Below are 27,691 nucleotides of genomic sequence, written 5' to 3' on the forward strand. Positions count from 1 at the left end.
AAGTGTCAATGTGATACTGAACTAGGCTGGAGGGAAGGAATGACAATTTGTTGAGCAAGCCAAAGGAAATGCTGTCATGTCAATATCAATATTTTCTGAAGGTCAAACACAGAGTTTTCAACATATGGATAATTTTCATCATTAACAGGGTACCAATTTAACCTGATGAATGAATTTTATTTATCAAGCTCCATACATTAAATCAATAGGAAACATGTTTTACCTTCAATATAAGTATATTACAGTTAGAATAGACTAGCTTTGCCGCATTATTTTGGGGTTATTTACAAGAAAGAGTAAAAAAATTCTGTTAAATTTCAGGTCTGTAAAAAAACTTTTATTTTTTTATTTTATTTTTATTATTTTTTTGACAGGCAGAGTGGATAGTGAGAGAGAGAGAGGGAGACAGAGAGAAAGGTCTTCCTTTTTGCCGTTGGTTCACCCTCCAATGGCTGCTGCAGCCGGCGCATCACGCTGATCCAAAGCCAGGAGCCAGGTGCTTCTCCCGGTCTCCCATGCAGGTGCAGGGCCCAAAGACTTGGGCCATCCTCCACTGCCTTCCTGGGCCATAGCAGAGAGCTGGCCTGGAAGAGGGGCAACCGGGATAGAATCCGGCACCCCAAGGCAGAGGATTAGCCAAAACAAACAAACAAACAAAAAAAAACTTCTCATGGAAAAAGAAATGGAGAAAGCATAAATTAAATAAACCCACTGGGAATACAAAAGCATCATTTAATTCCACAGTATCACCAAATACCCTTTCATAGACTTATGTATAATAATTCACAAGAAAACATTTGTTTCCAAGAGTGTAGGTAAAAACAGATGTGACAGAAGCAACTAATGCATGACAGATATATTAGCTGGATGGAAGGCTCCCTGATATTAAGCACACCTTCATCTATTTCTTAGATCTTATTATTTTTAATAAAATTAAGTATGTTGATATTATGAAAGTTAAAGATGAACCCTTTATTTATCTGCTCATTCATATTTAAAATAATTGCTGGAAATTATTGTCACTTGGGACACAAAACCAAGGCTCTAGTACTGGACAAACTAACACCACAATTTCTGCCATTCAGCCAAGAATATTCAAGTAAATTCTTCTGGCCCATTACAACAGAGCACCGTATTAAATACCGCTGCTGCACCGAAACACATCTAAGGACATAAAATGGGGGATGGGGGGAGACATAGTTTGAGCACTGTAATGGACTTTCTGGTTTTATTGGCCTAGGGGAAGCTGGAGATAATCCAGAGTCAGCTCCCTTGACCCCAGAGGAAAGGAGAAGTAAGAAAAGGAACTGAAACTAAACCTCTCCAGCCAAATCAGAGCTGACCCACACTGAGGTCACAAGCAGAATCCCTACAATTGAACCAAAGGGTGGGAGATAAGGCAGCAAAGGAGTTTAAAACAAAAAATTCAAATGATATTTAAAGACTTTGAATAAGCTTTCCTCAACCCATGCCATTCTCATTTATTACATCTAAAGAAACATAAATTGCTTTAGGATTTGTCATTATGTAAAGAAATCTTCTATGTCCTCATAGAAATCAAAAATTTTTAAAGGCATAAAATACTGCCAGAAGCTGGCCTTATTAAATGATTAGCTCACCATAAACCTCTTTCTTGGGATTAAATATACAATGTTAGGAGACTTAAGAGTAGATCATATGTATTTCCAAACAATTATTTCTCAACTAAATAAGCAAGCTTATCTTTTCAATCAACTTGCTTTGGTAGAAATGATCAGCCTAACATTTTCTACTTCACTTCCTATAAGAAAATACTGCATCAAACACACACATGTCTATATGGAATTCTAGCTGCATATGCCTGCTCACACTGCTATTTCTGTGTAGAAACGCAGGCTCTGATGTTTCTTCTTCCTCATCTGACTACTGAGAAGGTGGGTTTAGACCATGACTCCATTTCAGGGACTCCACATCCTCACAGGAAACAGGTGGTAGCCAGATTGCTGGCTGTATGTCCCCAAGGATACCTCACTCTATCAGCTGTACTGTCAGGGCACCATAGGCACCACTCCTGAGGAGGCTGAGGGATTCAGGTGGTAAGTGGTTTCAGGGTTAGGGCTGCCCACAGCCTCATCCGTCATTGCATCATGAGCATGGAAAGGCTCACCTGAAGTTCACGCGGGTGACAAGGAGGGCTTAAACGGTGTTGGAGATTACAGAACGAAGTCTCTAAGTGTGTTGAAGGCAAATAGTGCCCAAAGACAAAGAACAACTATACCTTTCATTTTGAAAACCACCTCCCTGGAAAAACCAGTGTCATTACTAAATTTTTTAAAAAAAGAATTGTTTATTTTGAAAATCAGAGTTACATAGAGAAAGAGACAGAGACAGAGAGAGATCTATTTCCATCACTGGTTTGCTCCCCAGAGGGCTGCAATGGCCAGGGCTGGGCCAGGCTGAAGCCAAAAGCTAGGAGCCTCATGCGAGTCTCCAGCATGAATGGCAGGGGCCCAAGGACTTGATCCATCTTCTGCTGCTTCTCTCAGGCCACTAACAGGGAGCTAAACTGGAAGCAGAGCAGCCAGGACATGAACTGGTGCTCACGTGGGATTCTGGTATCACAGGCAGCAGCTTTGCCTACTACTCCACTATGCTAGCCCCTCATTATTGAATGTTTAACTTCCTGACACAAAGGTGTAATTTTTTTAGTACTTCATAAGTGAAAGGACAGTAGTATCTATCATTTCACACTTATCTCTTTTCCTTCTTTAAAAAAACCCTATTTTTTATTTGAAAGACAGGCAAAGAGAGATCTTCCATCTGCTGGCTCACTCTGCAAATACCTGCAACAGCCAGGGATGGGCCAAGCTGACAGGAACTTGGAAATCAATCTGGATCTCCCATGTGGGTAGAAGGAACTCAAATACCTGAACTGTCACCTACCATCTTCCAGGGTATGCATTAGCAGGAAGCTGGATTGGAACTAGATGAGCTGGGACTCATATCAGGCACTGCTATGCCAAATGCCTGCAGCTTCCTTTATCTTTTTTTTATTTAAAGATCTTTTTTTATTTGAAAGTCAGAGTTACAGAGAGAGAGAGAGAAAAAGAGGCAGAGAGAAAGAGAGAGAGAGAGAGAGAGAGAGGCAGGGAGGGAGGGAGGACTTCCATGTGCTGGTTCACTCCCCAGTTGGCTGCAACGGCCAGAGATGCACCAATCTGAAGCCAGGGGCTGGGAGCTTCTTCTGGATATCCCACATGGGTGCAGGGACCCAAAGTCTTGGGCCATCTTCTACTACTTTCAAAGGCCATAGCAGAGAGCTGGATTGGAAATGGATCAGCTGGGTCTCGAACCGGCGCCTATATGGGCTGGTCTCAAACCGGTACCTATATGCATGCGGTGTCTTTACCTGCTAAGCCATGGCACCACCCCAAGCTCCCTTTATCTTTAACTGTGAAAACATTTTTTATTTTTAAAATTCATTTATTTGAAAGGTAAAGTGACAGAGCAGGAGAGACCTTCCATTCACTGGTTCACTCCCCAAATGCTCCCAAATGCGGGGGCTAGGGCAGGCCAAAGCTAGGAGCCTGAAGCTCTATTGGGTCTCTTACATGAGTATATTAACTAACATTTCCAAACTATTTCATAATGTGAACAAAGTCTGAAAGTATTATAATTGTCCAAGAGTGTTACTCAGAGCAGTTTATCTTAGCTAACTGTTAGAATAAGGAATACAGTATAATTTCTCTTGAAAGCAAATAAATATAATAATTCTTTAAGGAACTAATACATTACAGTTTTTCCCTTTACTAATTTTTTTAAAAAAATATTTACTTATTTATTTGAAAGAGTTACAGAGAGGCAGAGGCAGAGAACAAGAGAGAGCGAGCGGTCTTCCATCCCCTAGTTCACTCCCCAAATGGCTGCAATAGCCAGAGCTGGGCTGATGTGAAGCCAGGAGCTAGAAGCTTCTTCCAGGTCTCCCACAAGGGCACAGGGGCCCAAGGACTTGGTCTATTTTCCACTGTCTTCCCAGGCCATAGCAGAAAGCTGGATTGGAAGTGGAGCAGCTGGGACTCAAACCAGCACCCATACTGGATGCTGGCACTGCAGATGGCAGCTTTACCCACTACACCACAGTGCCGGCCCCTAAAAGAGAGTTTCTATGAGTGCCATGACCAGATTCTGTTTGTTCATAGTGTGTCTCCTGCCTGGTGCAAGGCCAGGCACCTGTTGAGTGAATATATGCAAGGCCCCCTTGCCTCACTTGGTATCTGTGGCCCTACTTCCCACCATTGTATTTCCATAATCATATTCAAGCACCAGTAAAGCTGCAGTGTGGGAAAAGAATATTTGTTTCATACAACTAAAACAAATACAAAAAAATGGGAACCCACAACATTTTCCTCTGAGTAACTGATGTATATGAGAATTTTATAGGAAAAGATAATGAGGATGTTACTTGGTTGTTTACCTTCTATAATATAATGGAAGACTGATGTTTTTTAATTAGCTAAAAGATGTGATCCTAGATTAAAAAGAAGTTTAAATAGGTATAAGCCATTTAACATTTAAAAGAGTAAAAATCGATGACTCTGACCCCAAAATTATCCTTCTTTGTGTCACAAATAACCTGTAACTTTGTGCACTGGATTGAGAACATTTGCACATCACTATGATTTATGAGGACAGATGACTTCAAAGAGTGATGAGTGCAGTGCCTGCTCCGTGCCTGGCAGAGAGGAAATACTCACTGAGGGCCTCCACTTTCTTGCTTTATCAAAACATTTTGAAGGGGACAACGTGTAACAAAATGTGGCAATGGGAAACATAATAAGGTAGTAAGTATAATTTTGCAAAAGTCACGTGAGAAGAATAAGGACATAGTTGTTTTCAAGACAAAAAGACTCGAGGAAATTAAAACTTCTAAAATGGACAAAAGACGATAAGAATGCTTTGAATCTGAACTTGACTCACTTTAAACAGATGCTCTCCTCGTGCAGTTAAGTTATTCATGGAGACTGGCAGCTGGATAGCTCTGCGAGAATTTCTTTTTTACAGAGATTCAGTACCTCATTTCAGCAGGCTAGAGTGGACTGTCTGCCTGGTAGATAGGGAGAGCAACTCAGGGGTTGTCTAGCAGTGAAAGCAGAAAGCAAAGTCTCCCAAGTGGCAGCACCAAGGTGCTGTTGAGCAATGGTGGAAAAGAGCCATTGAGGAAAATTATAGCATTTTATGGTTTATGTTTCATAAAATTTCAGCTGAACATTACCCAGCAGCACAAAGGTCAAAAAACAAATACAAAAACTAATACTGACACAAAAGTATTATTGCTAACACTAGTACAAATAGTAGGCTCATCCTTTGCTTCTGATAGAAACCTACATTCAGAGCGTGCTGTGGTTTAGATGTTAGTCTGAATGTTGACTGTCCTCAAAGGCCCATGATTTGGTCCTAAAACAGATTGCTGTGGCCAGGGCTGCCCCGCCCTGCCCTGCCTCACGCTGCTCTGTCCTTCCCTCCAGTCTGGTGATCAGGGCTCAGTCCCATGACCCAGTCACAGTGCATCGACCCTCAGCACCCCTGGGAACATGGCACTGAGTGGCGCAGAAAGTGCAGGCCACAGCCTGTAGGCTGCTCAAGGCCTCAGCACCCGCTGTACCCTGCCCGTCTCTGCCTTGGAGACTGTTGGTAGGCACCTTTCACACACTACACATGGGACCCACTCTGCTCTCAGTGCACAAATTCATGGAGAAACATGAGTGGCTAACAACAGTGAATGGTATTGGAATAGTAGGAATCACCAATTTTGCACAGGAAACTTTGGGAGATGTTATTTACTGTAGTCTGCCTTAAGTTGGGACAAAATTGAAAAAACAAGATGAGTTTGGTGCTTTGGAAAGTGTGAAAGCTGCTAGTGAACTACATTCTCCTCTATCAGCAATAACTGAAATTAATGAAGGAAAATAAAACGATTCTAGAAAGGAATCTGGAAAACATCTTTCCACTGAGTCTGTAACCACCTATTCTCTATTCTATAGTAACATTTTAAAGTGTAAGTTTCCAAGGCATCACCTTGCAAAAATGCAGCTGTGCCTGTGTGATCTGGCTTCTGCCAGCCCACCCCTGTGCATCATGTAACACACCCATCTGCTTGGCATTACTGCCACACACGTGTTTCTCACTGCCCTTTACATAGCCAAGCTCAACCCCTCCTCATTGCATCACCAAGAATAGCCAAGGAAATAGGCACACATTTAAAGTTCATTTCAGTTGGAAGAACCTTATGATTTATGTATTCAACTGAAATGTATGAGAAGGCACCAACAAGGAAAACAACATTGACTATTAGAAGGTATAAGCGGGATTTATAAAATAGCCCAGGGAAGTCAGATATCTGTAAAGAAAGAAAAGAGTAAAATCACATCAGCATATTAAAGGTGTTAAAATAAAATTTTAAGCCCAAAAAGATATACTAGTGACATTTACTAAAATACATGATATTAATATGCAACTTTTATAGACCTTTATAAACACAACCTTACCCTAACACTTGGCAGGTGCACTCTTGATCATTATCCCAGAAAAATAGGAACCTGTGTTAATTAAAAAATCTGTACACAGGTGTGGGTGTTGTGGTGAAGTAGGCTAAGCCACCACTTGGGACGCCTGTATCCTATATGGGAATGCTGGTTTGAATCCTGGTTACTCTGCTTCTGGTCCAATTTCCTGCTAATCTGCCTGGAAGACTGGCAGATAATGGCTTAAGTATTTGGGTCTCTGCCATCCACGTGCGAGACCTGGATTGAGTTCCAGACTCCTGGCTTTGGCCTGGCCCAACCCAAGCTGTTGCAGGCATTTGGAGAATGAATTTGCAGATGAAAGAGTGTCTGTCTGTCTGTCTCTCTCTCCTTGTCACTCATTCAAATAAATAAAATAATTAATTTTAAAAACCTACTTGCACAAATATATCATAGCATATTTATTTGTAAAAGCCCACAGTTGGAAACAACCTAAATGTCCTTCAGAGAGTGAACGGTTCAACAAATTATGGCACATCCATACCATGGCACATCTCTCAGCAACCAAAGAGAATAACTGAAGACAGGCACAATTTGGGTGAGTCTCCAGGGAATTATATGGCGTGAAAGAGGCCAATCCCTAAATGTTACAAACTGTGCTTACTCCATTTAAATAACACTTTTTGAGATGACAACATTGAGGAAATGGTGAACAGATCAGTGGTTGCAAAGTGTTAGGGAAAAGGGCGAGAAGAGATGGCTTTGGTACAACATGCAGCAGGAGGGATCCAGAGATATATTGTGCTGCATCACATGGATTAACAAGGCAATCTTAGTCCTCACAGGTTGACACAGCAAAATAACAACAGAAATTTATTTTTCAACGTTCTGGAAGCTGGGAATTCTAAGAGCAAGAGTCCAGTAGATTCAGTGTCTGCTGAGGCCCAGGTTCATATGAATAAGCACTTTCTTGTTGTGCTGTCACATGGGAGAAGCTGGCTAGCTAGAGGCTGCTTTTATAATAGCACTAATCTCATTGTTGAGGGCTCCAACCCCATGGCCTACTTATTCCCCAAAAGTCCCACTTCTATCATCACACTGGGGATTAGGTTTCAACATATAAATTTGTGGCAGAAGGGTGGGAGGAACACAAATATTCAGATGATAGTAACAGTTGATAAAATTGCATAAAAATAAAATATACACAAACACATACAAATGCATATGCAACTAGTGAAACCTGAAAAAGTTCAGTAGAATTTGTCTTGAAATATCAAGAACCCAAGGTGCCAGCGCTGCAGGCAGAGGATTAGCCTAGAGAGCTGCCGGGCTGGCCCTTTTGTCTTTTATTTATTCATTCATTTATTTATTTATTTTCTCCCCGACAGGCAGAGTGGACAGTGAGAGAGATAGAGACAGAGAGAAAGGTCTTCCTTTGCCGTTGGTTCACCCTCCAATGGCCGCCGTGGCTGGCGCGCTGCGGCCGGCGCACCGCACCGGTAAGAAGGCAGGAGCCAGGTGCTTCTCCTGGTCTCCCATGTGGGTGCAGAGCCCAAGGACTTGGGCCATCCTCCACTGCACTCCCGGGCCACAGCAGAGAGCTTGCCTGGAAGAGGGGCAACCGGGATAGAATCCAGCGCCCTGACCGGGACTAGAACCCAGTGTGCCGGAGCCGCAGGCGGAGGATTAGCCTATTGAGCTGCAGTGCCAGCCTTGTCTTTTATTTATAACAACTAGGATAACTCAGTATCTTCTACCCTCAAAAAATTTTTTTAAAATATTTATTTTATTTATTTAAAAGGCAGAGTTAGGGGGCAGAGAGAGAGAGAGAGAGAGATCCTTCATCTACTGGATTACTCCCCAAATATCTGCAATAGCCTCAACTTTAAGGAGGAGGACTGTAAGTAACATTACAAATAAGCTATCTGGTACTTATGAGAAACACAAAGCAATCCTCTGTTTCTCTCCTGATGCACATATGACTTGTACCTTTCTATCTAGACTCTAGAAGTTGCTCTCATAACTAGGCTTGATAACTTAGCAGCTCACTGTAGTGAGAAGATAGGTTGACAATATCTACTGAATTCCAGTGTTTGCTATTGTCATTAACTAAGAAGACAAACAACCACCTCCCTATCAAAATAACAACATTTTAGGACATCTAATACAGATGCACAATTTATACACATTCTGCAAACTTAAAAACTGACACCTTAACACTCTTCGAATCCTTGTTGTCTCAAGAATGTGATAGACAACTATATTAAGAAAGATTATTTCTCCTAGAAGAAACACTACAGTACCATTAACATTTATAATTTTGCTGTTTCATTTACCTGTGTTTCTAATACTTTCTCTAGCTTAAACAAATAAACTAAAGAAGTTCCAAGGATATTAGTGAGACAGAACATAATCTTAGGAGAGACTTCAAGCCTATAGCATACACTCCACCAAAAATTTCATCATATAGAAAATAAGTGAACTATATCTTAAAGGGTTATTCTTCAAACTAAATGATTTAACTTTTAGTCAAAGTCTTTACATTGTCCATGCAGACAATAAACCTCCAAATGAGAGACAATAAGGAGGATAATGTTAAAGAACAATAAAGTACAGAAGCTTTTCTCTATTTCTTAGAATTTATGGTCCCATTTAAAGTTTGCCCAAATTTGGCTCCTAACTTGAATATATTTATAATATATAAAAAACTATTAAGTCAATAAAATTCAGGATAAATTGAACACACATATTCCAATGTGCACTATGTGATTATTTCTCAATAGTAGTATCAGGAAGAAATTGGTAGAGAGTGAGAAAATCATTTTCATAACTAAAGCGTGGCAACATTGAAAGCACCAATCACTAAAAAGAAAAAGAAAAAAAAGTACCCGGCATTGAAAACCAGTAGGATTGTTCTAGCCCTGTCTCTTCCTCCAATTGGTTGCATAATCAGAAGAAGTGACTTACCTCCTCTGGGCCTCATACTTTCAATTCCCCAAAGAAAAAGGATGGACTAGAAGTTCTCAAAGAATTGGCGTTCTGTCTTTTTTTTTTTTTTTTTTTTTTGCAAGGGAAAATTGAACAAGTATGCTGGGTGAACAACACTGCAGCAAACAAATGATAAATCTAGGGATCTGGCAGTTAAGATTTATAAGGGGCCAGACTCTAGAACATTCTTGCCAGCTACTTGCTATGTTCCTCTTGTCCCCCTCCTTCCAGTCCTGTAGCTAACCACACTATCGCAACCTCTCACTGCAAAGCTGGTCTGTACAACTCAGAACTTATGGTGGCCTTGCTGCTGAAACTCAGTATTCATATCTAGTCACAAAAAAAATCCAACCATACCAGTCTCTTGTGTGATTACTTCATAAGAAAGAAGTTGGGACCAGCACTGAGACATAGTAGGCTAAGCCACTGCCTGGAGCACCAGCACCCCATATAAGTGCCGGTTTGTTTCCCAGCTGCTCCTCTTCTGATCCATCTCTCTCTGCTTATAGCCTGGGAAAGTAATAGAAAATGGCCCAAGTGCTCGGGCCCCAGTGCCCAGGTAGGAGATCCTGAAGAATCTCCAGGCTCCTAACATCTGATAGGCCCAGCTCTGGCCGTTGCAGACATTTGGGGAGTGAACCAGCAGATGAAAGACCTTTCTCTCTGTCTCTCTCTCTGTGTAACTTTACCTCTCAATTAGATAAACAAAACCTTAAAAAATAGAAAAAAAGAATTCAAGAGCAAAACTGGAAGGAAGAACTTTCATGTGGCAAGACCATACATGTTGGGCTGAAGCAGGATAAAAGATTTGTTTATAATGCACAGAACTCCAAACTAAACTCAAAATGATCAGCAACACCTCTAAACCACTAAGAGGTGGCAGTAGGCAGATCACTCCAGTTCAAGTTCATTCATGTTTGAGCAAGTAAATGTGTACATTTACATTTATAGATAGAATTTACATTTACATTTATAGATAGAATATAAATAAATCAGATATCATATTATAGAATCACAAATGATTGCTGCTGATTCTGAAAAAAATAGAATTGTGAGTCAAACTTATAGCTGGTAGAGTGCCACTGACTGTTCTACTCTTGCAACAAAGACTAGGATTCATTCAAGGAAGGACTGCTGTCTAAATTAGATCAATGGGGGGCGGAGCCAAGATGGCGGATAGTGAGGGCGTGCGCCCATAGTCTGGAAAATAAAGTTTCATAAAAGTGGAATTACTGTAGCCTCAGGAAAAGATTCAAGAAAAAAACTGCAGAGGAAACGCTTCCGGATCTAGTGGATGTGACACAGAGGACCTACAAGGAGCCCACCGCGTGGAAACCCAACCGCGGGAGCCGAGCCGCAAAAATCTCCCCAGCACTGGAACGAACCGGAGGTAAGACAAAATCCTCAGAAACGCGAGACATTAGTGGGGAAAGGCAGAGGCCCCTCCCTCCATGTGAGCAAAACAAAGAGCAGGCACCATTTTACATATGTAAAGCGGCAATGAGTACACAAACACAGTAACTTTCGGTCTAAGGTGAAACTTGAGAGCACATTGAGGGCTGCATAAACTCTTTGTGTGGTCCCAGGGGTAGATCAAACGAATACTCACAGAGGCCAGATTTCAACTACCCTCAATTCCACTCAGCCATTCAGAATTACTTCCCAACTGAGTCAAAAAAAAAAAAAAAAAAAAAAAAAAAAAAAAAGAGAGAGAGAGAGAGAGATCCAGCAAGGAGCAAGGTGAGTCACTTTTTGCACAGCCTTAAACCTGAAGAATCAAGCAGAGCTCTCTGGCCACACACATCACAGCCTCTAAGGATCCATCAAAGCAGACAGCCCACTTAGAGGCATAGTATAACGAGAAAAAAACACCATAGCAAAAAACAAACAAACAAACAAAAACAAAAAACAAAAACAAAACATAAATTATCTCCAACATGCCAAATAACAAACGTAGAAGCCGAGGTAACAAGAGCAAGGATGACACTATGATGCCCCCAAATGAAAAAGACACCCCAATCCAAGATTATGAAGATGAAGAGATAGAGGAAATGCAAGAAGCAGATCTCAAAAAACTGATAAGAACATTAAGAAGTTCTCAAAAACAAATTCTTGAACTACAGAAGTCCTTAATGGACAAGATAGAAAATCTCTCCCATGAAAATGAAATATTAAGGAGGAATCAAAATGAAATGAAACAACTAGTAGAACATGAAACTGTGATAGTGACAAGAAACCTTAATGAAATGAAGAGCTCAATAGATCAAATGACAAACACATTAGAAAGCCTTAAAAACAGAATGGGTGAAGAAGAAGAGAGAATATCGGAATTGGAAGACAGAGAACAGGAAAGGAAACAGTCAAATCAAAGAAAAGAAGAAGAAATCAGAAATATAAAAAATACTGTCAGGAATCTACAGGATACTATTAAAAAACCCAACATTCGGGTTCTAGGAGTTCCTGAAGGCATGGAGAGGGAGAAAGGATTAGAAGGCCTTTTCAGTGAGATACTAGCAGAAAATTTCCCAGGTTTGGAGAAGGACAGAGACATCCTAGTACAGGAAGCTCATAGAACCCCTAATAAACATGACCAAAAGAGATCCTCACCACAACACGTCTTAATCAAACTCACCACAGTGAAACACAAAGAAAAGATCCTAAAATGTGCAAGAGAGAAACGCCAGATTACTCTCAGAGGATCTCCAATTAGACTCACAGCTGACTTCTCTTCAGAAACGCTACAAGCTAGGAGAGAATGGCGAGATATAGCCCAGGTACTAAGAGAGAAAAACTGCCAGCCCAGAATATTATATCCTGCAAAGCTCTCATTTGTGAATGAAGGTGAAATAAAGACCTTTCACAGCAAACAGAAATTGAAAGAATTTGTCGCCACTCGTCCAGCCCTGCAAAAGATGCTTAAAGATGTGTTACATACAGAAACACAGAAACACGGTCACCAATATGAAAGAAGGTAAAGGAAGGAAACCTCACAGCAAAAGATCACAGGAAACTCAAAGCATATATTAGAAAATATCTTTGGAAAATGGCAGGGCAAAGCTACTCCTTATCAATAGTCACATTGATTGTTAATGGCCTGAATTGCCCAGTTAAAAGACACAGATTGGCTGATTGGGTTAAGGTACAAAACCCATCTTTTTGCTGCTTACAAGAAACTCATTTTTCCAACAATGATCCATACAGGCTGAAAGTGAAAGGCTGGAAAAAGATATACCATGCCAACAGAAATGAAAAAAGAGCGGGCGTAGCCATCTTAATATCGGACAACATAAACTTTACCACAAAAACTGTTAGGAGAGACAAAGAGGGGCACTATTTAATGATTAAGGGATCCATTCAACAGGAAGATATAACGATTATCAATGTATATGCACCTAATTACAGGGCACCAGCTTATTTAAAAGACTTGTTAAGGGACTTAAAGGGAGACTTAGACACCAATACAATAGTACTGGGGGACTTCAATACTCCACTCTCAGAAATAGACAGATCAACAGGACAGAAGATCAACAAGGAGACAGTAGATTTAAATGACACTATAGCCCAAATGGATCTAACAGATATCTACAGAACTTTTCATCCTACACAGAAAGCATTTACATTCTTCTCAGCAGTACATGGAACCTTCTCTAATTTTGACCACATACTAGGCCATAAAGCAAGTCTCAGCAAATTCAAAAGAATTAGAATCATACCATGCAGCTTCTCAGACCACAAAGGAATGAAGTTGGAAATTAGCAACTCAGGAATCCCTAGAGCACGTGCAAACACATGGAGATTGAACAACACGATCCTGAATGAACAATGGGTCATAGAAGAAATTATAAGAGAAATCAAAAATTTTCTGGAAGTAAATGAGGATAACAGCACAACATACCAAAACCTATGGGATACAACAAAAGCAGTGTTAAGAGGAAAGTTTATATCAATAGGTGCCTACATCAAGAAATTGGAAAGGCACCAAATAGATGAGCTTTCAACTCATCTCAAGGATCTAGAAAATCTGCAGCAAACCAAACCCAAACCCAGTAGGAGAAGAGAAATAATTAAAATCAGAGAAGAAATCAACAGGATTGAATCCAAAAAAACATTACAAAAAATCAGCCAAATGAGGAGCTGGTTTTTTGAAAAAATAAACAAAATTGACACCCCATTGGCCCAACTAACTAAAAAAAGAAGAGAAAAGACCTAAATCAATAGGATCAGAGGTGAAAAGGGAAACGTATAAAAGACACCACAGAAATAAAAAGAATCATCAGAAATTACTACAAGGACTGTATGCCAGCAAACAGGGAAATCTATCAGAAATGGACAGATTCTTGGACACAAACAACCTACCTAAATTGAGCCAGGAAGACATAGAAAACCTAAACAGACCAATAACTGACACAGAAATTGAAACAGTAATAAAGGCCCTCCCAACAAAGAAAAGTCCAGGACCAGATGGATTCACTGCTGAGCTCTACCAGACATTTAGAGAAGAACTAACTCCAATTCTTCTCAAACTATTCAGAGCAATCGAAAAAGAGGGAATCCTCCCAAATTCTTTCTATGAAGCCAGCATCACCTTAATTCCTAAGCCAGAAAAAGATGCAACATTGAAAGAGAATTACAGACCAATATCCCTGATGAACATAGATGCAAAAATCCTCAATAAAATTCTGGCCAATAGAATGCAACAACACATCAGAAAGATCATCCACCCAGACCAAGTGGGATTTATCCCTGGTATGCAGGGATGGTTCAACATTCGCAAAACAATCAACGTAATACACCACATTAACAGACTGCAGAAGAAAAACCATATGATTCTCTCAATAGATGCAGAGAAAGCATTTGATAAAATACAACACCCTTTCATGATGAAAACTCTAAGCAAGCTGGGTATGGAAGGAACATTCCTCAATACAATCAAAGCAATATATGAAAAACCCACGGCCAACATCCTATTAAATGGGGAAAAGTTGGAAGCATTTCCGCTGAGATCTGGTACCAGACAGGGATGCCCTCTCTCACCACTGCTATTCAATATAGTTCTGGAAGTTTTGGCCAGAGGTATTAGGCAAGAAGAAGAAATTAAAGGGATACAAATCAGGAAGGAAGAACTCAAACTATCCCTCTTTGCAGATGATATGATTCTTTATTTAGGGGACCCAAAGAACTCTACTAAGAGACTGCTGGAACTCATCGAAGAGTTTGGCAAAGTAGCAGGATATAAAATCAATACACAAAAATCAATAGCCTTTGAATACACAGGCAATGCCACAGCTGAGGAAGAACTTCTAAGATCAATCCCATTCACAATAGCTACAAAAACAATCAAATACCTTGGAATAAACTTAACCAAAGACATTAAAGATCTCTACGATAAAAATACAAAACCTTACAGAAAGAAATAGAAGAGGATACAAAAAAATGGAGAAATCTTCCATGCTCATGGATTGGAAGAATCAATATCATCAAAATGTCTATTCTCCCAAAAGCAATTTACAGATTCAATGGAATACCAACCAAAATACTGAAGACATTCTTCTCAGATCTGGAAAAAATTATGCTGAAATTCATATGGAGACACAGAAGACCTCGAATAGCCAAAGCAATCTTGTACGACAAAAACAAAGCCGGAAGCATCACAATACCAGATTTCAGGACATAACTACAGGGCAGTTATCAAAACAGCATGGTACAGAAACAGATGGATAGACCAATATAACAGAATAGAAACACCAGAAATCAATCTAAACATCTACAGCCAACTTATATTTGACCAAAGATCCAAATCTAATCGCTGGAATAAGGACAGTCTATTCAATAAATGGTGCTGGGAAAATTGGATTTCCACGTGGAGAAGCTTGAAGCAAGACCCATACCTATCACCTTACACAAAAATTCACTCAACATGGATTAAAGACTTAAATCCACGACCTGAAACCATCAAATTATTAGAGAGCATTGGAGAAACCCTGCACAGGCACAGGCAAAGACTTCTTGGAAAATACTCCAGTAGCACAGGCAGTCAAAACCAAAATTAACATTTGGGATTGCAGCAAATTGAGAAGTTTCTGTACTGCAAAAGAAACAGTCAGGAAAGTGAAGAGGCAACCAACAGAATGGGAAAAAATATTTGCAAACTATACTACAGATAAAGGGTTGATAACCAGAATCTACAAAGAAATCAAGAAACTCCACAACATCAAAACAAACAACCCACTTAAGAGATGGGAAAAGGACCTCAATAGACATTTTTCAAAAGAGGAAATCCAAATGGCCAACAGACACATGAAAAAATGTTCAAGATCACTAGCCATCAGGGAAATGCAAATCAAAACCACAATGAGGTTCCATCTTACCCCGGTGAGAATGGCTCACATTCAGAAATCTACCAACAGCAGACGCTAGAGAGGATGAGGGGAAAAAGGGACACGAACCCACTGTTGGTGGGAATGCAAACTGGTTAAGCCACTATGGAAGTCAGTCTGGAGATTCCTCGGAAACCTGAACATAACCCTACCATACAACCCAGCCATCCCACTCCTTGGAATTTAGCCAAAGGAAATTAATTTGGCTAATAAAAAAGCCATCTGCACCTTAATGTTTATTGCAGCTCAATTCACAATAGCTAATACCTGGAACCAACCCAAATGCCCATCACAGTAAACTGGATAAAGAAATTATGGGACATGTACTCTATAGAATACTATACAGCAGTAAGAAACAATGAAACCCGGTCATTTGCAACAAGATGGAGCAACCTGGAAAACATCATGCTGAGTGAATTAAGCCAGTCCCAAAGAGACAAATATCATTTGTTTTCCCTGATCGGTGACAACTGAGCACCAAAGGGGAAACCTGTTAAGTGAAATGGACACTATAAGAAACAATGACCTGAGCAGCTCTTGTCCTGACTCTAGATGTACAATGTAACACTTTATCCTTTTTAGTATTTGTTGTTGTTGTTGTTGTTCTAGTACTAGTGGTTGAACTCTGTAATTAACACACAATTATTCTTAGGTGTTTAAATTTTAACTGAAAAGTGACCCCTGTTAAATTTAAGAGTGGAAAAAGAGAGGGAGGAGATGTATAATTTGGGACATGCTCAATCGGACTTGCCCCAAATGGTGGAGTTAGAAATGTGCCAGGGGATTCCAACACAATCCCATCAAGGTGGCATGTACCAATGCCATCTCACTAGTCCAAGTGATCAATTTCAGCTCACAATTGATGGCTCTGATAGGTCTAAGAGTCAAAGGGATCACACAAACAAGACTAGTGTCTGCTAATACTAACTGATAGAATCAAAAAGGGAGAGGAGGATCCAACATGGGAAGCAGGATACACAGCAGACTCATAGAAAGGCAGATGTCCTACATAGCACTCTGGCCTCAGAATCAGCCCTGAAGGCATTCGGATCTGACTGAAGAGCCCATGAGAGTATTGTAGGCATGGAAAGCCAAGACACTCTGGCAAAGAAAGAAAAAAAAAAAAAAAACAACCTAAATGAAAGATCTCTGTGAGTGAGATTCCAGTGGAAAGAATGGGGCCATCAAAGAAGGAGCTACCTTTCTCCGAAGGGAGGAGAGAACTTCCACTTTGACTATGACCCTATCGGAATAAGATCAAAGTCAGCGAACTCTAAAGGCTTCCATAGCCCTGACAACTCATGACTAGAACCTAGGGAGATTACTGACGCCATGAACAGGAGTGTCAAATTGTTAAGTCAGCAACAGGAGTCACTGCGTACTTACACCCCATGTGGGATCTGTCCTTAATGTGTTGTCTAATGTGAAGTGATGCTACAGCTAGTACTGAAACAGTATTTTTATACTTTGTGTTTCTTTGTGGGTACTAACTGATGAGGTCTTTACTAATTATATATTGAATTGATCTTCTGTATATAAAGATAATTGGAAATGAAAAAAAACAACCTGGTGTTAAATTGGTACTCCAACGGTAGTTTTTTCACTTTGTGTTGCTATATGGGGCAAACTGTTGAAATCTTTACCTAATATATACTAAACTGATCTTCTGGATATAAAGAGAATTGAAAATGAATCTTGATGTGAATGGAAGGGGAGAGGGAGTGGGAAAGGGGAGGGTTACGGGCGGGAGGGAAGTTATGGGAGGGGGGAAGCCATTGTAACCCATAAGCTGTACTTTGGAAATTTATACTCATTAAATAAAAGTTTAATAAATGAAAAAAAAATAGGGACAGAAGAAAGTCAGTAACCCTGGTCACAAGCCATTTTATTGTTTATTAGTAATCCTTTAATTTCACCTACTGGTTGCACTTGTTTATAAGAGAATAAAAAGTACAGAGGGAGACAGAATAAAAAAAAATAAAATAAATTAGATCAATGAAAATCATTTCAGACATTTCTGGTAAAATATTGGAAAAGAAAGCATTCTTTTTATTGAATTTGAAGCTGGAGTTACCACACAGAGAAAGACTGCCAACCTTACAGAACCAACGTGATGGAAATATTAACACTTTTCCCTCCAGGTTTTTTTTTTTTTTTTTTGACAGGCAGAGTGGACAGTGAGAGAGAGAGAGAGAGAGAGACAGAGAGAAAGGTCTTCCTTTTTGCCGTTGGTTCACCCTCCAATGGCTGCTGCAGCCGGCGCACCGCGCTCATCTGATGGCAGGAGCCAGGTGCTTCTCCTGGTCTCCCATGGGGTGCAGGGCCCAAGCACTTGGGCCATCCTCCACTGCACTCCCTGGCCACAGCAGAGAGCTGGCCTGGAAGAGGGGCAACCAGGACAGAATCGGTGCCCCAACCGGGACTAGAACCCGGTGTGCGGGGCGCAAGGCGGAGGATTAGCCTGTTGAGCTGCGGCGCCGGCCTCCCTCCAGCTTTTAATTCTGGATACCATTCAGTTCTTTTTTGTGTTTAAGCCAATGTGTTATTAAGCTTTCTCTGGATAATAAGACTAAGGAATCCTCATGTATGCCTGGATTTCTGACTGATCAAATGAGTTATAAATATAACTGAACATTATAATCCTTGATATGAAAAAAGAATGCCAAAAAGCAAGTCATAAGTATAACAATGGATTGACCAAGAATTCTGTAAAAGAAGAACTCTTGGATCACACATGGCAAGTCACCTTGAAACACACATTTTTCATATTATAAAATTCTAATACAAGTATGTGAAATCAAGAAGACAAATGTTAAGATACCTGGGAAAGGACTTTGAAAGTAATACAGGAGGTAAGAATTAAAAATGTGTACTAGCTGAGAACATGCTGGTTGAGTGTTCTATCTGTAGAATACATTACTAGGAGTATGGGGAGATAGGAATGCAGGATCAACTCAATTAGAACAAAAATGTTTCTTAAATGCTAGAAAAAGCAAAAATTACCTGAGAGTCTATTAAAATGAATATTTCCAGCATTTTTCTGGAGTGACTATTGATTAGGTTTGGAATAGATGACTATGTCTACTGTTCCCTTCCCCAACTGCTGATGGAGAGACCGAGCACACAGGAAGACATCAGGAAAAGGAGCACTGTTTCAGAGGACAGGTAGGTGTTCTGGATGTTCAGAATAGTTTTATTTGTCACACAATTTGTTCAGAAACATAAGTTTTCAATCACTGAGTCATAGCAGCAACTTTCAAATTACATGTTGGCTACTCATTAGAGGGGTCCAAAATCAATTTAGTGAGACCAGGATTATGGTAAAAATAAAAGATATGCATATAAAGGTTAACATTGTTTGTGAACTGTGTGTTCAGAGGGGTGTGTGTGTGTGTAGAAGATACAAAACGCATTCCTTATTATAAAGTTACACTCAGAAAAGTCTGAAAGTCATAGGCTTGAATTAGCACAAAAAAGGTGGGCTACAGAATTGTCCAAGCCAAATCTTCAATAATAAGTGTTTTATGAATGGAAAAGCTCTATAAGGAAGGATCGTTAGAATGGATTGAACTTCTGGAATAATTTCTGAGATTTATGAAACACCTGGAGAAACAAGTCATAGTTTTCAGAGCACAAATCTTTAACAGCACAATTAATTTCTTGCTACACTCTTTATTCTTGCTGATGTTGTAAATGGGATTTTCTTAATTATTTTAGATAATTCATTGTCAGTGCTATTGAAATAACAATGAAAAGAAATACAACTTACTTTTCTATATTGCTTTTGAATCCTACAGCTTTGCTAAATTCATTTATTAGTTTTTAACTGTGTGTGTGTGTGTAGGATATTCATGCTATCCATAAACAGATAATTTCACTTCATCCTTTCCAACTTGGATGCATACTTTTTATTTCTTTTATGGCTAAGTACTCTGGCAAAAGGAGCAGAGAATGGAATGGTGGCTGCGAGGGGCTGAGGTATGGGGGTTTAGGGAGGTACCAGTCAAAGTTGTCTGTATAAAGATATATAAGTCATGGAGATCACTGTACAACTTAGTGCCTATAGTTAATTATGCTATACTATACAGTTATAATGTTAAGAAGGTATATATTAAGCCTTCTTATCACAAAAATATTAACAGTAATTATAAATAAGAGAACAGAATGAAACTTTTAGAGGTGACAGACAGCTTTATGGCAAGGATTGTGGTGCTGGTTTCATAGATTCTTCAAATGCGCAATTATCTGAGATCTGTGGTTGATAGTATGATTAGGTTCTTACATTTCAACATCTTTGCAAGAGACTGTATGTTGGTTTCACTGAGTGTGTACTTACTTTCCATGTCACCAACTTGTATACTTAATCATGTACAACTTTTGAGATGTCAAAAAATTTTTAACAATGAATGCTGGGAAATTACATTATTGAAAAGTCATAAAAAGAGTAACAATCTACTTCATATATTTTAATGTAGAAATAAACTACAATAGCTTTTACCTACCATCTCAGATGCCTGAGCAAGCCTTACCTGAAAGTGCTTTTTGGTAAGAAACACATTGATGTCTCCACAAAGAAATGGCAGATCTCTGTCGATTTTGCAGTCCATTTAGTCTTTCGGCTAGCCCACCTCTGTTTAATGAATTATAATGAATTATGTTTAGTTAAAAGAAAAGTTTCATAATAGTAAGATGATTTATATTTTATATTTACCAACCAGAGACAGATAAAATGTGAAAGTTTAACATTACATTTCTTCCTCTTAGCTCATTTTTTAATTTTCTTAAAAGCTAAGTTTTCTGATTCTTATAAAAATGGGCTAATAGGTTTATTCTAAGAATATCACTTTTTTAGAAATAACAGCTAAGTATCAGTTTAACTCATTTTCCATTTTTAGTAGTTCAGGTATTCATTCCCTAAACATGTACTGCTTGCTTATTATATGCTATATGCTGGCCCTAGAACTTTGTTAGGGAATACAGACAGAAAGACATCCCTGAGCAATGTCTGGGGTGAGGGTGTTCACAATGGGTTGAGCAGATGTGGGCAAACAGATAAATGTAAAGTGGGTTCAGAGTCCCAGTCAAGAAAAACCCTGCCAAATTGTATGTGTGTAGGCATGAGCCCCTTATTTGAAGTGCAGAGATAATCGAATATCAATCACAGACACACAGCAAGGATACTAACATTATTAAAACTTCCATAGATGGCAGGGAGACAATTCATAACACTGGACACTACAGTCACTTCATCTGAAACTTTACCTATCAATTGTATATAGATATGTTCAGATACATAAAATTTTAAAAAAATTATAAATATATAAGTATATATGTATTAATACATACTTATGTGTGTATATATGTGTGCATATATATATAGATACAGATATATTTAGAGAAAAAAAGTCTGTGCTTCTAACACATCTGTATTCTCCAGAGAAATCAAACCAACTATCAATCACTATTATGGCTGCACACTACATAATTTGTCAATGTATTATATCTTAAGATTATGTCTTATTTTAATAATCATTTTACTACACTGCTTTGTTTTATTCAAATTATGTCCTTCTAAGGTAGAAAAAACAGATCTGAACTCCCACCTCACAGATGCAGAAAACAGAGGTCAGAGAAAGGTTAAGGAATCTCTCTAATATTACAAAACAGCTTAGATGAGGAATCAGGCCTTAAAGCCGGGGACTTCCCACACTACCTTGTATAGAGTAAACTCTCAAGAAATGCCCATGATGGATGTTACTGTTTTTGCTTGCATTTTACTTGCACACTTATACTCCTTCCACTATGATCAGATGGTCTTATTTTACAAAATACATGTTCTTATTCATTATTGCTACCACCTACTGTGTTTTCCAACAGGAACTTATTATTTCTGAATGCTTGCATGTGTGTATATACACATCAGAACATTTTTTTTAAAGATTTATTTAGGGTTGGGCGCTGTGGCACAGTGGGTTAATCCTCTGCCTGTGGCACTGGCATCCAATATGGGCGTCGGTTCGAGTCCCAGCTGCTCCTCTTCAAATCCAGCTCTATGCTATAGCTTGGGAAAGCAGTGGAAGATGGGCAAAGCACTTGGGCTCCTGCACCCACATGAGAGACCCCGAGGAAGCTCCTGGCTCCTGGCTTCAGATTGGCTCAGCTCTGGCCATTGTGGCCATTTGGGGAGTGAACCAGCTGATTAAGGACCTTTCTCTCTGTCTCCCTCTCACCATCTGTAACTCTGCCTCTCAAATAAATATATCAAAATCTTTTATTTAAAAAAAAGATTTATCTATTTGAGAGGCAGAGTTACAGAGAGGCAGAGGCAGAGAGAGAGAGAGAGAGAAAGTGCTTCCACCCGCTGGTTCACTCCCCAAACGGCTGCAACAGCCAGAGCTGGGCTGATCCAAAGCCTGGAGCCAGGAGCTTCTTCTGGGTCTCCCATGTGGGTGCAGGGGCCCAAGGACTTAAGCCATAGTCCACTGCTCTCCCAGGCCGTAGCAGAGCTGGATCAGAAGTGGAGCAGCTGGGACTTGAACTGGCACCCATATGGGGTGCCAGCACAGCAAGCAGCAGCTTTACCTGATATACCACAGGACCAGCCCCACAAAAATATTTCTTAAAAATCACCTTCATGCTCAAAAATATACTCAAGAATCTCTACTTAGCATACAAGTACATGTCTACCTCTATTTGAAATGTATGCCCTTCTTCATGAAGTAACTCATTTATATCCCTCTCACTCTGAACAAAATTATGAAACCGTTACTATTATTATCCCCATATCACAGATGACAAACTGAGGCTCCAAGATATTAAATATCTGCCTTACAGTGAGAGGAATAATGAGAGGTGCAGCTAGATGCATGCCCCAAGTGGTCTGACTTCAGACTCTGCCCTAAATCTGGGTAACATACCTACCATCTCTTAATTGTACTAATTAAAATTGCTTTAGCAGAGGTAGTCATTTCACCTAGGTTAAGATGCTTGCTTCTCATATTGGAGTTCCTGGCTTCAATTTGCCCTCAGAGTTCCCTATAACAGCTTCCTATCAGTGCAGACCGTACCACTCATGTGAGAGACCCAGATTGAATTACTAACTCCTGGCTTTGGCCTGGCACAGCCCCAGCTGTTGTAGGAATTTGTAGAGTGAACCAGCAGATGGGAAATTGGTATCTCTTTCTGGCTTTCTCTCTGTCTCTCCCTACCTTTCCCTTTTTAGTTCCCTACCACTCAAATAAAGAAGAAATAAAATTATATTCATAATATAAGAAATATTTCAAAAAATATAAATGCACAACTATCTAGATAATTCTTGGCCAAATGTTCGTTTTCAAAGCAATGGCTTTACAGAGAAAAAAGAAGACAAAATGGAATCTGAAAATACTATCTGATTAAAGTCAAATCTAGAATTCAATAAAAAACTACAGTTACAGGATTAAAAGCCAGAGTAACATGAGCTTAGGGGTTCTCTACAGCCAGGAGTCCCCAAATCCTGGATGAAATCTACCTCTGAATCTAGACACTAAAGGCTGTGCAACAGACAACTGCTAGGCTTCCTGTTATCTTTGCTTCAAATCTGCCCACAGAGTTCCTGGTCAGATGTACCTGAATTTAAGAATGGACACAGCAAGTCCTCTAATAAACAATTCTATTTCTAATAAAAACTTAGTCTACATTAAAAAAAGAGAGAAAGAAACAGAAAATTAAGGAAGGCCTTGTTATCTACATCAAAGTCCACTGTTTTCAATACAATTAGTCAAGTTATTCACAGATGATGTCCCAAACTCCATGCCATTATTACGGCTGCTCTCAGAACTTTTTTGTTTTGTTTTGTTTTTTGTTTTTGTTTTTAACTTTTATTTAATAAATATAAATTTCCAAAGTACAGTTTATGGATTACAATGCCTTTTTCTCCCCCATAACTTCCCTCCCACCCGCAACCCCCCCCATCTCCCACTCCCTCTCCCATTCCATTCACATCAAGATTCATTTTCAATTATCTTTATAAAAAGATCAATTTAGTATAAATTAAGGGAAAATTTCAACAGTTTGCACCCATACCAAAACACAAAGTGTAAAATACTGTTTCAATACTAGTTATAGCATTACTTCACATTGGACAACACATTAAGGACAGAGATCCTACATGAGGAGTAAGTGCACAGTGACTCCTGTTGTTGACTTAACAAATTGACACTCTTGTTTATCTTGTAATCACCCTAGGCTCTTGTCATGAGTTGCCAAGGCTAGGGAAGCATTTTGAGTTTGCCGACTCTGATCTTATTTAAACGAGGTCATAGTCAAAGTGGAAGTTCTCTCCTCCCTTCAGAGAAAGGTACCTCCTTCTTTGATGGCCCGTTCTTTCCACTGGAATCTCACTCGCAGAGATCTTTCATTTAGGTTTTTTGTTTTTTTTTGCCAGAGTGTCTTGGCTTTCCATGCCTAAAATACTCTCATGGCTTTTCAGCCAGATCCAAATGCCTTAAGGGCTAATTCACTCTCAGAACTTTTATCAGCTCCTTTGATGTATCACTGCATAATCCCCATAAGCTGCCCATTCTACTATTGTAAGCCCCAGGTTTGACTCTGTACTAGTTGATCAATCTCAAATTTAATTCATGATCACCACTGCCAACAGGACCAGACAGTATCAAGCATTCCCCAGCTCACTCATTCCCTCTCTGACTATCACAAACTCTCTCCCTGCAAATCCCACAACTTCCTCTTCATCTTCTCTATCAGCTCATGAAGGAAATTCCTGTTTACTAAAGTCAGAGTGATCAGAAAGAATCTGTTCCCAAGCAACATATATCTACCTATACACATATGGATTTCACTCTTCCACCTGTCAATAGATGGACTATCTGTACTCCTGACCAGATTGATCCCCATACCTGCATGGACTCTACCCCACCTATGCACCAGAGCTGGCATGGTGAATGATGTGCACCAACAGGAGTGACGACCTGGTGAGAATCTCAGGGCATGCTTCATCACTGTCTTCCTCTCCACTGCTCTGAAATTTTCTCCTCTCCCAGGCCTTCCCCACTAAAACATAAATAAGTTGAAATTTCTCCCAACTTAAAAAATGAAACCTATCTGCTTCTCTTAAAGCAGAACTCCTCTATAGAGTTCTGTCTTCAGCTCCTCTCTCTTCATTCTCTCTGGGATCTTTAGTCGTCTCCTTTATCTGACCACTATACTGAGACAGCTCCACATCCTGTTCCTCACCACACAGCACATCCCCAATTCATCACGATCTCTCCTCCTAGAGACACTTCTTCACTACTCTGCAGGCCACCATACTCTCTCATTTTGGTTCCCCCTCAGCAGCCTCTTCTTCCACACCTGACGCTGCCAGGTGCTGGATTCTCCTCTCAATCTGCACCAGATCCCCTGCAGACTGACTAAAAACTAAAAAACTGTCACTAAAAAACTGTCTCACTAAAAAACTGTCTCAACACTGAAGCACATAAATTCACCTCCCTAGCACCCAAATTATCCATGAAGTCTAGACTTGCATTCCTACTCAGACTCATAATATTCAACTGAAAATAGTCAAAAGACATGATTTTTCACCCTGAAGAAATGAAAGCAGAACTATCTTATCCTTGCACAGTTTCCTGCCTCATCACAGGAAAGGGCAGCTCCATTTTTCCAGCTGCTGGATATGTCACCTACTCAGGGTTTCCTTGAGCCCTTGGTTTTCTTTTAAATTATTATTTGAGAGACAGAGAGAGACAGGACATTCAGACACAGACAGAGATCTTCATCTACTGGTTCACTAATAAAATGCCTATAATATCCAGGGTTGGGCTAGGATGATGCTGGGAGCCAGAAATGCAATCTGTGTCTCCAGCATGAGTGGCAGGGACCCAGGTACTTGAGCCATCATCTGCTGTCTCCTAGGGTGCATATTAGCAAGAAGCTGAGATCAGAAGTGGAGCTGGGACTCAAACCCAGGCACTCCAATATGGGATTTAAGCATCTTAACTGCTATGACAAATGCCCACCCTCAAGCTCCTGTTTTAAAACTGAAATGCCATTGCCCACTCTGGAGCATTCTCTGTACCCCTTTCTGTCTTGTCTCCTTCCTTTGACATTATGTCTACTACATCTTGGCTCCTTTACAGCTCTGCAACACAGGCAGAAGCTATCACGTCTACTCACTGCCATGTTTCTTGCACATGAAACAGTACTCAGCACATTGTAGGCCTTCGGGAGGGCTGGGGATGTGAATTTCTGTAATTGAATGACCCTGCCTTTACCAATGAGGATACTCTAATCTCTTTAATGAGCATCCTTCCCTTCCTCTCTAAAGACTACTGCAAACCACTATTAATTCTCTTTTGAGGTTACCACTTCTGCACTTTGGGTATAAGGCTTTATGTTTTATTTTATGAAAAGCAATATGGGGAACAGGCATGAACTTTTTCACCCTGCTAAACCCAGCCCACTAGACCTAGCCACATCCTGCTCTTCCCTCCACTCTGATGCTCAGGGATGACTGCCCCTCTCCTGTTCCCCACCACCACACTCCCCCCTGGGGGGGCACTTCCTCTCTAGGATAGTGACAGAGTCATTATCCCACCCTCTTAGCCTCAGCTGAACCTTCACCATTGTCTCAAAGTCTGTCTCTCATATTCTCTGCAACCTCTGGAGAGGCTGCAGCCCGTTTAGGCCACCAGCAGTCCAGACCCCTCACGTCTGGAATGCAAGCTCCCAGCAAGGAGTCATGGGCACCACTCCGTTGCCTCCTCAGCCTGCACTCCTGAGTGCCATCAACCTGCCCTCTCTTGATGAGGAGACACCTCCAGCAGATCCACACCCTGTTGCTCCCTGGCCCATATTTACTCTTTCTATTGAGACCCCTTTTCCATGGAATTCTCTTCTACTTTTGCTTTGGTGGCACTGCTTCCCATAGGTTCTCTGTCTCACTTTTTTTTTTTTTTAATTTTTTTTTTTTTAATTTTTTGACAGCAGAGTGGACAGTGAGAGAGAGAGAGAGAGACAGAGAGAAAGGTCTTCCTTCCGTTGGTTCACTCCCCAAATGGCCGTTATGGATGGCGCCATGTCGATCCGAAGCCAGGAGCCAGGTGCTTCCTTCTGGTCTCCAGTGCAGGTGAGGGCCCAAGGACTTGGGCCATTCTCCACTCCATCCCGGGCCACAGCAGAGAGCTGGACTGGAAGAGGAGCAACCGGGACAGAATCTGGTACCCCAACAGGGACTAGAACCAGGGGTGCCGGCACCGCAGGCGGAGGATTAGCCTATTGAGCCATGGCGCCGACCTCTCTGTCTCACTTTAAATGGGTTTCTATTTGGCTTTGTATTGTTCTTACTTGTATTTAAAAGAGACCTTGTATGACATGGTCCCTACATGCTCTTTCACACATCCTGCTTGGCCCACTGTGGCTACCCCAAACTGATTCTCTTCTCTGCTGATAGGGATGATCCTCTACGGTGGTTCTCTACAGACTCTCCGGCTGTTTCTTGTCCATGAGTTCTGGCTCTTACATACTTCTTTACATTTCCAAGCACTGCCCTGGCCTATCTCGATCATCACATTCGTGAAAGTAACCTGACAAGGTCTATATTTGTTCTATTCTTTAGAAAACAAGGTACACAAGAACAGAGTGGTTCATTTGTGTCTCTTGTATGAGACAGCACCAAGGACATGGATGCTCAAGAAAATTTGGTGGGCAAAGAACAAATCTGCATTCCAGAAAGCAGTTGCATAAGCTGGTCATGTCCAGATTCACCAACACTCATACTGGGTGAACAATTCATTAAGTCTGCTCCAGAACTTAGGATTTCAGTAACTG

At 40.4% G+C, this 27,691-nt stretch overlaps 1 protein-coding gene across 5 annotated transcripts in view; it reads right to left on the reverse strand.

The window, feature by feature from the left end:
- Nucleotides 1–27,691, reverse strand: part of SPIDR (scaffold protein involved in DNA repair) — a 455,986-nt gene that overhangs the window by 281,547 nt on the left and 146,748 nt on the right. For all 5 annotated transcript variants that reach the window (XM_062188525.1, XM_062188523.1, XM_062188524.1 and 2 more), the window contains one exon: nucleotides 20,395–20,495. Coding sequence is in view for 2 of the 5 variants with exons in the window: in XM_062188521.1 (XP_062044505.1) it covers nucleotides 20,395–20,495 (101 nt within the window). In the remaining 3 variants the exon portion in view is untranslated. The remainder of the gene's footprint in view (nucleotides 1–20,394; nucleotides 20,496–27,691) is intronic.

The sequence above is a fragment of the Lepus europaeus genome, chromosome 4 (genome assembly GCF_033115175.1).
Source record: "Lepus europaeus isolate LE1 chromosome 4, mLepTim1.pri, whole genome shotgun sequence".
Taxonomy (NCBI): Eukaryota; Metazoa; Chordata; class Mammalia; order Lagomorpha; family Leporidae; genus Lepus; species Lepus europaeus.